A 14,092-nucleotide genomic window follows, 5' to 3' on the forward strand; every position below is an offset into this window, starting at 1 on the left:
TAACGATCCGGCGTTGCCGTGAGCTGTGGTGTAGGTTGCAGACGCGACTCGGATCCCCCGTTGCTGTGGCCCTGGCGTAGGCCGGTGGCTACAGCTCTGATTCGACCCCTAGCCTGGGAACCTCCATATGCCGCGGGAGCGGCCCAAGAAATAGCAACAACAACAACAACATCAATAACAACAACAACAAAAGACAAAAAAAAAAAAAAAAAAAAAAGAAAAGGTTTTAGATGCCTGCACGTTACTCTCTGGGGTACTGAGAGCCTCTGGTTATCTATCAAGCAAGATGCTTACTGCAGTAACGAACACTAGAGAGAAAATGACGATGTCAGTGACCATGAGTAGGGTGAGGGTATCCTGCTTGCTTCTTTCCACGCCTCTATATATTTTTCCCCCAACATGTATTAACGTTTTTCTGATTCTGAAGGTATTTTCCAAATACGACAAGTTAGCGTTCCTCTGTGGTGCTGTAGGTTAAGGATCTGCAGCAGCTCAAGTCACTGCTGTGGCACGGGTTCCATCCCTGGCCCAGGACCTTCCACAAGCTGTGGATGGGCCCACAAAAAAAAAAAAGGACAAATTAAACACACAAAGCCCTATCCTATAGGACCTTTTGCTAACTGTTTAAGTTTGATGTTAAACAAATGAAAGACCAATGATGAGACATGACCTGATGCTAAACATTAAATCCCAACCATATTTCTTCATGTGTTGTCATCTGGGTGTTCCCAACTTTGGGGGGGGGGTGACCCCTTCTGTCGCCTTACCTGTCCACTTCAGGGCCCAGAAAAGCTTTTTAACACAGCAGGCACTTAAGCCTCTCTGTCCCTCCATGGTCACACACAAATAAAGGACCAGCCTCTAAGTGGAATGAGGAAGAGTCAGCTGGTCAGGAGTCGTTCTGCCCCTCAGCCGCCTTCTCAACCCAGCCGGGCCAGACGGCACCATGTGCCAATGAGAGGGTCGGCACTGCGGGAACCACACACAGGTGGCACCCAGTGCTGAGAAGCATTGCCCCCTTGTGTGTGTGCGTGTGCGTGTGAGAGACAGACAGAAGCGCCAGGCAGCAAGGAGGAACCTGGCCAGGGTCAGCTGGGCAAGGACGGGCCCACAGTGGTGGCAGCTGACAGAACAGAGAGGGACAGGCAGACTTGAGACCCAAAGCCAAAGACTTGTCAAGACACAGAACGATGAGTAAAGGGACCACTGGCTCTTTGTTTCCTGGTGTCACATGGAAACATGTCACATGCACAGAGGCAGGCCTGACCAGGAAGCTCAGAGAGTCCACACAGACCCGAGACTGAGACCAGGCCAAAGCACCTGGTCGGAACCTCACTGTGTTGAAAAGCTGTGTCAACTCCGGCAAAGGCCGTGGCCTCTTTGTGCCTTGGGCTCCCCAGCCTTCCTCAAAAAGCCATGGTGAGGCTTAAAGAACTTGATGCACAATAAGTAGTTTACAGGAGACTTAAGCTATTATCGTCATCACCATTGAATTACTTGAACCAAGTTCTCTGATGCCCCTGAGCAAGGGACCATTTGACTGCAGGGTAAGGAAATAAGATTTCCTAAACCTGACGTTCCCATCGTGGCTCAGGGGAAAGGAATCTGACCTTCATCCATGAGGATGCGGGTTTAATCCCTGGCCTCACTCAGTGGGTTAAGGATCTGGCGTTGCCGTGAGCTGTGGTGTAGGTTACAGATGCAGCTCGGATCTGGTGTTGCTGTGGCTATGCCATAGGTGGGCAGCTGCAGCTCCAATTCGACCCCTCACCTGGGAACCTTCATATGCCATGGGTGTGGCCCTAAAATTAAAAAAAAAAAATTCCTAAGCTTTACTAATAAAAGCAAAGGAAGAAATCAAAGAGAAATAAATCATGGGTTGACAGCACAAAAGTGTTCTTAAAGCCATGTATATAAGTCAGAGCAAATAAAAGAGGGAAAGAGCATACTGTGAAAAAATTATTATACTATTTGATAGAGCTGATACCTACACCTATGTTCTTGCAGGAAACAAGAAAAAACCACTAACATTCAACAGCAAAGTGGGCAAAGGACATGACATGCAAACTCACAAAAGAAACAGAGAAAGCTAAAAACATGAAGAGTTTGCCCACCGATATTGAATAATAAAGTATGTTTTTAGGAAAGGCAAAGTACAGACCAGCCTGTATCTCAGCTTTCCATTTTAGCTTTAAAAACACAAGTGTGGAGTTCCTGTCATGGCTCAGTGGTTAATGAATTCGACTAGGAACCATGAGGTTGTGGGTTCGATCCCTGGCCTTGCTCAGTGGGTTAAGGATCCAGCATTGCCGTGAGCTGTGGTGTAGGTCGCAGACGTGGCTTGGATCTGGCGTTGCTGTGGCTCCGGCATAGGCCAGCAGCTACAACTCCAATTAGACCCCTAGCCTGGGAACCTCCATATGCCGAGGGAGTGGCCCTAGAAAAGGCAAAAAGAAAAACAAACAAAAACCCACAAATGATGTGTTTACACTGCATGTTTCTGCCCACAAAGGCAAGGGCATGGCAGGGCGGCAGCGTGCTGTAACAGCGCGCCTCTGAGCGGTGCCAGCGAAACTGGGTTAGATATTCACGTCTAATAAAAGGAATTTTTTTAATGTCTTGGATGGACGATTTTTTTTTTTTTGCCTGTGTTTTTCAGAACTTTACCAAAAAAATGAAGAAACATAATTACTTTTCCTTGTAAGAGATGCAGACTGAAATGAAAAACGAAACCCTGTCATTTGCCTGTCACACTCCCCAAGATTCTTCCCCAAAATGGTGCTGCTGAAACCTGAATGAAATGACCATTCTCGAACACCAGGCAGGTGAAAGGAAACCAGGCACCAGCCTTCTGGAGAGCAAGCTGGTAGCCCCCGCCAGAGCCCTTAACAGCTGACACTCTTTTAATTCTGTTTCTAGAAACCTACAGCAAGGATATACCAGGTATACCAGCAAAACTTAATAATGAAACTGTTCATCATACAGTTATTTACAAAAATTAAAAGTTGCAAACAACTTTAATGTCCACCTGCAGGGGAATGGTTTGGATTCAGGCAGAGATAAATAATGGGATGGTATGTAACCCGTGAAAACAAAATTCCCCATTCATTTCTAACATGAGAACAGTCACAATTAGGACATTAAACAAAGCACAGAGACATAATAATAATGCTCCTGAGTTGTTTTTTTTCTTTTAACATGTGCACAGAGAGGGAAGAGAATATGGAAAAATGTAAAAAGTGACCCATTTTGGACAGATCTTTTCCTCCCTTCTTTATGTTTCTGTAATAATCATGAATTCCTCTTCTGAAAAAAAAGATCCACTTAAAAAAAAATAAACAGCAAGGGCTGGGATTAAACTTTAGTTTGTGATTCCCAAATCTGGGCTTCAAGCTCCTTTGCCAATAAATCCAGAGGAATGCTTTCCATGTGCCACAGAGAGAAGATTTATACAGTTTTCTAAGCTGCGAAGTTAGGCTCCAAGAATGTACAAGAAAAACAAACACTGAGCACCGTGCTTGGGAATGTGTTTATTAAGAATGATTTTCTCCAAGTGAACAACGAAATGGAAAGTACACTCGGGGGTTTAAAGACGAGCTCTACACCAACGGGTGGTGAGTCACCAAGACAGCAGAGAAGAGCCACCCCCCACCCGCCCCAGAAAACCCACCCTGGTGACCTCCACGCACAGCCCGAGCCCTGGACGCTCCATCGGATGTCTGTCCCGCCCAGGCTCAGGGACCAGGAGGAAGGAGGAACTTGCACGAGCCCTGAGGCTGAGTCCAGGACGTATCTGAGCTCCATGGACAGAGATCAAGACCTGGCCTGTGCCCTCCTAGATCTGATGGTGAACGACAGGTGGAGAAGAAAGGACTCAGACAGCACCTGGCCACCGGTGGACTGGGGTGGGGTGCTATCCAGTCCCAGGACCGAGGGTCCTGGGCAATCAGCTCCCCCCTTCTCCTCCCGAACACGAGGCCGGGGGCTGTTGGGTCAGCACAGCTCGTTGCTGGCTTCCATTTCACTGCAGGGCAGCTCAGAGGGCTCTGACCCTGACTTCACCCATCTCCACCTCCCCAGGACTCAGCGACTGCACCTGGGCTCCTGCGATCGGGCCCCGTCTCCACACTCAGCACCTTGCTGTCCACCTTCTAGACCCCGCATCCTGCCAGCTAGCCGGCTGGCTGGAACTCAGAGGCCATAGCCTCTCAGGACATAGGTCAGCGGACTCATGTCACCCTCCAATTCTCACCTCCATGGGGACCACTGCCAAGTCCCAGGCTCCAGGTGTGGGAGCTCATGTCAGTGTCTGCCCACCTGTCACCTCCCTGGTTCCCCCACCACTGGCGGTACTCACCAGGGCAGCTATTCTAGGTACTTCTCTTCACCTGGCTAATTCTCATGCCCCAAGAGGTAGCGGTACTGTCAGCGCCCTCCTGTGTCAGACAAGGGAACTGCCAAATGGAGGAACTGGCCCAAGGTTGTGGAGTAAGCATCGAGCTGGATTTAGGCCCCAGGAGTGTGGCTGCCAAGTCCATGCTCTCAACCACTAGGCATCACTAACCTGGCAGACATAAACCCCGACTCCCTATCTTCCGGTTGCCCAGATGTAAAACCCTGGAGCTGTCCTTGCAAATGCTCTCTAAGCAAAGGTGGCTCCTCTACTTTATGCTGTCAGGAGCGAGGAAGGCCTGCTGGTCTTCCTGCTACACTGTCTCCCACCCGCTGTCCTATCCTTCAGCCCTGCTCCTGCCTAAACACAGTCTTGAATACAGCACACACAGCGGCAGAGGGAAGGCCTCTTGCAAGACGAGAGGTGGCATCCACTTCCCCACCTGGGCCTCCAAAACACTGAGACTGACCCTGCAGAAACTCATCGTTCACAGATTCATTCAAGCCCCCACCACGCCACCACACTGGCTCGAGGGCAAGCATTCTGCCCATCTTCCTGAAACTCAACTGAAAAATATTCAATTGCAACCTTTAAGAAGATCGCAGCCTGCAGACTGCTTTCCATTTGTTATCCAGCCTCCACCCCATCCCACCTCCACCTCATTCTCAAACCTTCAACTGCGCTCCACGATTCACACCTGGGTCCCCAGGCTGGTCGTCCTCAAGCCAAATCCTCCTCAAAGACCAATGTCCTTTAACAAATTTGATTCAGGAGTTCCCGTCATGGCTCAGTGGTTAAAGAACCCAACTGGCATCCATGAGCATTCGGGGTTGCTCCCTGGGTTAAGGATCTAGCATTGCTGTGAGCTGTGGTGTAGGTCAGAGATGCTGCTCTGATCCTGCATTGCTGTGGCCGTGGTGCAGGCCAGCAGCTGCAGCTCTGATCCGACCCCTAGCCTGGGAACTTCCATGTGCCGCAGGTGTGGCTCTAAAAAGACAAAAAGAAAAAAAAAACTGATCCTAAAAATTCCTTAGCGGGCACGCATCCCTTCCTACTGCTTATGCTCACTTCCTTGTGTTTCCAACGGAGATCCAGAGAATAAAGACTAACCCTGGCGTCGGCATGCAAGGGCCTTGGCTGTGAGGACTCTGAACTCTCCCGTCGTCCCCTTCCTCCCAGTCAGATGACGCCCTCACTGCTCCCAACATCACCACCAGGCACCACCGTGGTGCCGGGTGCCTGCCTGCCCTCCACACGCCACCTGCATAAGTTCCTTCCCCCTTCCAGGGCTCCCTGTGGCCCCCGCTGGTGAGACTGACCTTCCATTTCCGCAGCCACCCCCCGACTGTGGACTGGTTTCAGCACTCAACTTCATGCAAAGATCTCGTCTTTCTCAACAGACCGCAAATTCCTAGTTTGGAATGTCTGTGATTTTCTCATTTGGTGTCATTCTCATCTCATTTACTTAAACAAAAAATCCAGATTTTTATAGCGTTCAAGCAAAAACAGAGTAGTATAAAGAAGGAAAAAAAAGAAATCAAGCAAAATCCCACCACTCAGAAATAACCAGGGAGTTCCCTTTGTGGCTCAGCAGTAATGAACCCAACTAGTGTACATGAGGATGCAGGTTCAATCCCTGGCCTCGCTCAGTGGGTTAAGGATCCAGTGTTGCTGTGAGCTGTGGTGTAGGCTGCAGATGCAGCTCGGATCCCGAGTTGCTGTGGCTGTGGCGTAGGACGGCAGCTGCAGTTCTGATTTGCACCCTAGCCTGGGAACCTCCATATGCTGCAGGTGCAGCCCTAAAAAGCAGGAGAAACAAAAAGAATAAGAAATAACCAGGTTCTCCCACTTGGCAACCTTCTTTTTTTACATGTCTCTGTATGAACCTATACACACATAAGGATGGCAAGACAGACGCCAGAGCAACTGAGAACACTGGGACCATCTATTATTTTAAATAAAAATTTAAGGCTCAGTTTGACTTGAACTTAAAAGAAGGAAATGAAGTAGCACAAAGAACTGCCAACTTGCAAATAGCTGCTTCTTCTCCACATGATACATTAATTCCTTAAGGATCTAAGTTGAGAAAAAGATGCTAAAAGATATTTTTTAAGTTTTCGCCCTTTTAAACTCCGTGTTCCCATTTTGCACAGTATTGGTTCTTTACTAAGAGGGATAAAATGAAAATTTACTTTTGCTGACCTTCCAATCCCACCTCCTGTTTTTGCAGATTTTATTACTATTTTTGCTTTGTTAAAGTTTTAATATTTATAGGAGTTTCCGCCGTGGCGCAGCAAAAAAGAATCCGACTAGAAACCATGAGGTTGCGGGTTTGATCCCTGGCCTTGCTCAGTGGGTTAAGGATCCGGCGTTGCTGTGGCTGTGGCGTAGCCCAGCGGCTACAGCTCCGATTGGACCCCTAGCCTGGGAACCTCCATATGCTGCAAGAGCGGCCCAAGAAATGGCAAAAAGACAAAAACAAACAAAAAAAAGTTGTAATATTTACAATCTGTTCTGCGATCATAACATTAGTTTTAGTTCTGGATACAAGATGGACAGAAACCTCAACCACACACCTTTAACACACCCTCCTCAGTCCCGGGTCTCTATCCTCACGTTGGTCTTGGTTGGCTAACTTTCACTAACGTCTCTTTCTCAAGCAAGGCTCCCGAGTCCATCTGAGTTGAGAGAGGTGCATCTGCGGCTGGCATTAGCTGTTTCTATGAAGCCTGAGGCAAGCCTAGGGTTTCTTGATTTTCCTGCCTTTTCTGTATCCGTCTTTAAGCTTTCCGTTCAATCCCTTACCCAGAATGTGTCTGTGTCCATTACTAGGAATCAGCTTTCCTGGTGCACACAGTGTGCCCTTTGGATCTTTAAGTTTATTTCTTCCCTCCTCTTGGGAAATTTTTCTTCTAGTATATCTCTGAAAACGTCACTTATCCCACTGTTGGGCCATATACTCAGACAATCATGACTCTTGTGTTGGACCATCTCTGTCCCCATGTCTCTCATCATCTTTTCCTTACAATTTTCAATCTCTTCAAATTTTTCTGGAGTTCCTGTTGTGGCTCAGTGGGTTAAGAACCTGCCTGTGAGGATGCAGGTTCAATCCCTGGCCTCAGTTAGTGGGTTAAGAATCCAGTGTTGCCATAAGCTGCTACACAGATCACAGATGTGGCTTGGATCCGGTGTTGCCGTGCTGTGGTGTAGGCTGGCAGCTACAGCTCTGATTCGACCCCTAGCCTGGGAACCTCCGTAGGCTGCGGGTGCAGCCCTAAAAAGACAAAAAGAAAGAATAAATTTAAAAGGATGACATTATTTAAAAACATCTCCTAGAGATACCAAAAAAAAAAAAAAAAAATTTTTTTTTTCATCATGGTTCAGTGGAAATGAATCTGAGTAGTATCCATGAGGACGAAGGTTTGATCCCTGGCCTCACTCAGTGGGTTAAGGATCTGGCATTGCCGTGAGCTATGGTGTACATCGCAGACCAGGAGTGGATCTGGCATTGCTGTGGCTGTGGCATAGGCCGGTGGCAACAGTTCTGATTTGACCCCTACCCTGGGAACCTCCATATGCCATGGGTGCGGCCCTAAAAAGACCAAAAAAAAAATTTTTTTTTCCCTCCACATTCACTCTGATTATCTCATATCATTTCCTTCAGGTAAGGCAATTTTTGGCCATCGTGTATATAATGTGATGTCTATATTGACTTAACTTTATAAAACTTCTTTCAGCCTTATCCTAGTGCATTAATTTGCCTTTAAAAGCTCTTACTTTATTGAACTCACAGTCTAAGTATGCAATATCCTCAGAGTTCTCTTCAAGTCTCTGGATATGTTTTCGTCTAGACTGGAATCTTCACATGTCTCCTGTATGTTCACTCCTTTCCCTCATTTTCACTGTAGTGTATCTCTACAGTTGCAATGCTATTTTTTTCACAATGTTTGTGCGAACACGCACACTTTGTTCTGACATAATTAGCTGTGTGCTAACATACATAGCTTTGTCCCGATGAAAAGCAGTTTAAATTCTCCCACATTCCTTTCCCACCTTTATCTGGGAACTTTTGTTCCCCCTGAGATGCAAGGCTCAGTCCTGCTCTCTAGATACCCTGTAGTCGCCTGCACAGTGGGTAGGGAAAGATTCTACCGTACTAGGGCCTATGCACCAGAGCTGGAAAAGCATCCTTCTCCTGTGGATTCCGGCTTATGCTTCTAACTCACATGATTATAGTCTGAAAACGAATGCTGGGAGAACAAATGGAGCGGAGGGATGAGCGATCTACTTCTATTTCTCACCCAGAGTTATAACCCATTTGCTTATGAACAGCCTCTCTTGAGGATAAAAGCTATCTGATGTCACCAAAAACTATTTTAGAAAAGAAAGTATTGTGGTATCTCCTGTATAATTAAAAGACAAATAGATTTTCTGAATATAGCAAGCTCACCAATGATCAATATGGTTTCAAAGGCATAACTAGCCTCTTTGAAAAGTATGAAATACAGAGGTACAGTTATTACACAGATACTGGCACGCTAAGCCCCAAGAATAGGTTTTGTCTAATAGCAAGAAAAAAAGGAATACAGACCTCGACTGATGGCATATCCTGTTTCTCAGAACACATGTCTTCTTTAGATGCTCTGTGAATCTTCTTTTCTGAAGAAGACTTTGTGTCAACCTTTTTCAAAGTCTCACAATTGTCTACTTCATTCTTGACAGGCACTTGGTGGGTATTCCCTTGAATAAATAAAAATGATTCAATTTCTAGCTCATCATTCCCATCCATGTCCCCCACAGTTCAATCTCCTCCCTACACTGATCTCATTTGATGAAATGAGACTTAGACCTACGGATTGGTTCTGACATTCACAACGCTCTAGAAATGTATTTTGTTTACAGGTGAAAATGCACGTCTCTTTGGAGTTCTGCAAACAGTCATTGAGAGAGGTCGAGGGAAGAAAAAGCAGGGGCGCACTGTTACTCTCGGCCGCATTATTCACAAAAGCTAAAAGGTAGAAACAAGCCAAACGTGGATAACGAATGGATAAACAAAACGTGCTAAATACCGTGGAATGCCACTCAGCCTTAAAAAGGAATGATTCGTCGTGCGACAACGTGAGCATAATTTATGTTCCTGAACCGCACACGCAAAAATGGTCAAGATGCGGGATGGAAGGAATGAAGGTCAACAGAGGACAACATGGATAAGCCCTGAAGACATTACAGTCTACGAAACAGGCCAGTTACAACAAGACAAATACTGTGTGATCCCACTTGTGTGAGGGACTCAGAGTCATCAAAGTCACAGAGAAAAAAAGAGAATGGTGGCCCCCACAGGACAGGGGCTGGAGTAGAGGTAATTACTGCTTAATGGGTACAGAGTTTCTGTTGGAGATGATGAAAAAGTTCTCAGCAAGGAGTGACGGTGACGGCTATACAATGATGACAATGTACTTAATGCCACTGAGCTTTGTGTTTTTACGTGGTAACTTTTATGTTCTGTATATGCTACCACAATATTTTTTTTTAAGTTGGGGGAAGCAGAGAAGGAGGTAAGATCTTGGATTCTGGTCATGACTCAGACACATTAGTTTTAGAATCAAAGGAAGTCTCTTAGGTTGACTGAGCTCTGGTTTCCATACTTATAAAATGAAAATACTACCTCCTCTACCTACCCTGCCTGTTATAAAGATGCAAGTGGAACAGATATAAATGAAAAGGCTCACGAAATCAAAACTACCATGAAGTGGTACCACTTTATACTAGCCAGAATGGCCATTGTCCAAATCTACAAACAATAAATACTGGAAAGGGCTGTTGGTGGGAATGTAAACTGATACAACCACTATGGAAAATAGGACGGAGAGTCCTCAAAAAAATAAAAATTGAACTACCATATGATCCAGCAATCTCACTCCTAGGCATACATTCACAGAAAACTATCATTCAAAAAGACACATGCACCTCAATGTTCACTGCAGCACTATTTACAACAGCCAAGATACGGAGGCAACCTAAATGCTTATCGACAAAGGAGTGGCTAATGATGATGTGGTACATATACACAATGGAATATTACTCGGCCATAAAAAGGAATGAAATAATGCCATTTGCAACAACATGGATGGACTTAGAAATTATCACACTAAGTGAAGTTAGACAGTGAACGACAAACTTCATATGATATCACTCATATGTGGGATCTAGAAAAAGGAGACAGTGCTGCAAGACATGTTTCTACAATATTTTCTTAGCCTCTTTGCTTCTATTTTCTATGCTGAAAACTCCATCTTGTCCTGCCTTACTTTACCCCATATTCCTGCTTGAAAAACAGTTCCAGTGCTGGTGAATGACTTAAGCTTAAGAGCAAAGACCTAAAGGCATAAGTTATTCATGTGGTCAGCTGAATGAGGACATAATGCATTGGTCTAGGCACCCAGACCTGCACAGATTGGCACACTGTTTGCACAGCATGACATGTCCTCTAATGAATAAGAGGAAGATGAGCCTCATGGCCCCAAGGGGTTTATGAGGGGTCGTTAGCAGGATATGCCTTAGCAAGGAGAACGGAGGTGCAAACATAGGCATGCTGTTTGCGGAATCACAATGATGGTTCTCAAGATGCAATGCATAGGTAGCTGATGCCAAGCTTCCTCAATGCTAATGACTGTTAAATGCCTAAAGGTCAGAACAAAAGCTTAATCAGCTACCAGCTATGTGACTTTTAAAATAATTTAAAAAAATCCATATCCTGCACCTACAACCCCCTCCTCACTTGACATAATCCTAAAGAGCACAATAAAAGCAGTATGGTTTCTTGAGGGGGTGCTCTGGGTCCCTGGGTCCTTGAGTTCCCCCTGGTTCCCACCATTAATTAAGATAAACATCTCTCTGTCTTGTTTTATGTTAACTTTTTCCTAAAGTTTCACAGCACCCATTCTTCAGCCCTCACCTGCTGGGCTGGTCTCGGCAACATAGGAGTTCTCTTCATGACTTAGCAGTTAAAGAACCTGACTAGGATCCATGAGGATGCAGGTTTGATTCCTGGCCTCACTCACGGGATAAGGATCTGGTGTTGCCGTGAGCTGTGGTGTAGGTCGCAGACGCAGCTCGGATCCCACATTGCTGTGGCTGTGCTGTAGGAGAGCAGCTATAGCTCTAATATGACCCCTAGCCTAGGAACCTCCATATGCTGCAGGTATGGCCTAAAAAAAGCAAATAAATAAATAAATAAATGAAAATTTAAAAAAATAAAAAAAGGATACAAAAAGAACTTATTTGCAGAATAGAAGCAGACTCACAGGCTTTGAAAACAAACTTATGGTTACCAAAGGGGACAGGTGGCCAGGGGAGGGGTGGAGTGGGGGTTTGGGATCGGTGTACGCACACTGATGTCTACGGAATGACTGGCCAACAGAGACCTGCTGTATAGCACAGAGAACTCTAGCCCATATTCTGTGCTAGTCTATATGGGAAAAGAATCTGAAAGAGAATGGATGTATGTATACGTATAACTAAAGCATTTTGTTACACAGCAAAAAATTACCACAACCTTGTAAATCAACTGTACTTCAATAAAACTTTAAAAAATGAAGGAAAAAAAAAAAGAGAGAGTCATCACTGGAAGATGCATGACCTGTTTGAGGGCAGGGCTTCACCTACAGGAAACGCCCACCTGCCTGGGGAGGAGAACCAAGCCCTAGGTAGCCATGTGGCAACAGTAACCATGGCAACAGTCAGTGTCAGCAGGAACTGCATCTGAAAACGTGATCCCTCCATTTTTCCTCCAAGTGATTTCATTCATAAGCGTATTTCTTCTTCCATCCTTGACTTCAAAGTAAGGTCTGAGCAACTTCAACCCCACAATAACTGCCTCAGGGTTCTCATATGAAACAAAGTATTTCCATACCTTCTCCTTCTTTCTTTAACTGAGACTCCCTCAGGGCACCCTACAATCTGAGCCAGGTGAGAGGACTGCAGTGCATTTGCAGTGCGTTTGTTTATCACAGCAAAGCAGGCTCCAGGCCCCGCTGAGGGTTCTGGGGCAGCCCATCAAAGCAAGATGCGAACGTTTTAACAGTAACGCTTACAAGGTGAGGATTCTTCTGTTTTGTTCACAGAAAATGGCGTAAATGTCACATAGCTATAAAAATGCTGGGGAAGCATTCATTTCCCCACAACACAAACTGGGTGTCAGATGCCCATGGAGGAAAACGACCAACACTGTGAAGCAGCCAAGGAAAGAGCTGAGAGCAAGGGAGACAGAAAAACAAACACACGAAAATCATGTCTTTATCATCACTTTGGATTCTGGAAGCCATTGGTATGAAGAGAATACAGATATTCTGCTCCAAAAATGTGTCCTGACTTTCCTCGAGTCTTAATTCATGAGAGAATGGATTTCCTCAAGTTTTCTTTGGGCCAAGAACAGCACTAAAAGCATTAGTCATCAGAGTTTCTTAGGAAAGATCCAAATGTAAGATCCAACACTAAACTACCCCCTAAAAGGGAAAAAGCACAGACTCTTGGAAAATTACGAATGCCTGTTGTGGGGCCAAGAATGAGGACAAACAATAGAATGAATTCAAATTAAGTCCTTGAGAAACTCCAACAGGACCACAGTCAGGAATTCAGAAATACTGTGAGCACATACGTCATTATCTAGGAAGCGTGCTTATTACAGCATTACACACTTTTCTTCCATTTATCTCACAGTGTAGGAGTGGCTGAGCCACAAAGATAAAAAGCAGGGTTCCGCCATGGTACAGAGGGTTAAGAATCCGACTGCAGTGGCTTGGGTTGCTGGGGCGGTGCAGGTTCAAATCCTGGCATGGGGTGGTGGGTTAAAGGATCTGGCATAGGTCCACCTGGTTCAAATTGAATCCCTGGCTGGGGAACTTGCATGAGTTGTGGGTGCGGCCATGAAAAAAAAAAAAAAAAGAAGGAGGAGGAGTTCCTGTTGTGGCTCAGCGGTAACGAACCTGACTAGTATCCATGAGGACTCAGGTTTGATCCCTGGCCTCACTCAGTGGGTTAAGGATCCGGTGCTGCCATGAGCTGTGGTGTAGGTGTCTGACTGGGCGAGGATCTGGCACTGCTGTGGCTGTGGTGTAGGTCTCAGCTGCAGCTCTGATTCGACCCCTCGCCTGGGAACTTCCATATGCCTCAGGCTCGGCCCTAAAAAAACAAAAAAGAGGAGGAGGAATAAATGAACTGGCCAGAATCCTGCTCAGAGTTTCACTGTATCAAATGGTCTCTATGTTCAGTAAACCACTAGATCTTCATTTTCAATTAACAGTAACTGTAAGCAAATTAGATGATTTTTTAAAAATTTCTGCAAATATTGGTATTTCAGAAATTCTGGAGGCATCTAATTCAGCGAAAGCTTTCATGTGGTAGTGTTAATTCGCAGCTTCGGAGTATTATTAAATTTAAATGCTCCTTACCCTTTACCTTATTATAAGCAGAAACAATGAAAAATTTGCTAAGTACTCCTCTTGCACTGTGCTGAGGCCAAGAGCAACGTCTTTAGCCCTCATACTAAGTCTATATTATTTTGACTGCATCATGAAAAAGTAATTGTTAAAAACAGCAGAAAAGAGACCTATTCCACAGGATCATTCACATGACGCTTAAAGCCCTGCCCTTGTCAGAAGAGCAAGACTCTCTGGAATACGTCACGTTTGGAAGAGGTCG

At 45.5% G+C, this 14,092-nt stretch overlaps 1 protein-coding gene across 1 annotated transcript in view; it reads right to left on the reverse strand.

Moving 5' to 3' along the window:
- TMEM131L (transmembrane 131 like) overlaps positions 1-14,092 on the reverse strand; it is a 178,736-nt gene that overhangs the window by 19,637 nt on the left and 145,007 nt on the right. Inside the window, exon 26 of the mRNA XM_021101486.1 lies at positions 8,985-9,133. Coding sequence (XP_020957145.1) covers positions 8,985-9,133 — 149 coding nt within the window. The remainder of the gene's footprint in view (positions 1-8,984; positions 9,134-14,092) is intronic.

Source organism: Sus scrofa, chromosome 8 (genome assembly GCF_000003025.6).
Source record: "Sus scrofa isolate TJ Tabasco breed Duroc chromosome 8, Sscrofa11.1, whole genome shotgun sequence".
NCBI classification, from domain to species: Eukaryota; Metazoa; Chordata; class Mammalia; order Artiodactyla; family Suidae; genus Sus; species Sus scrofa.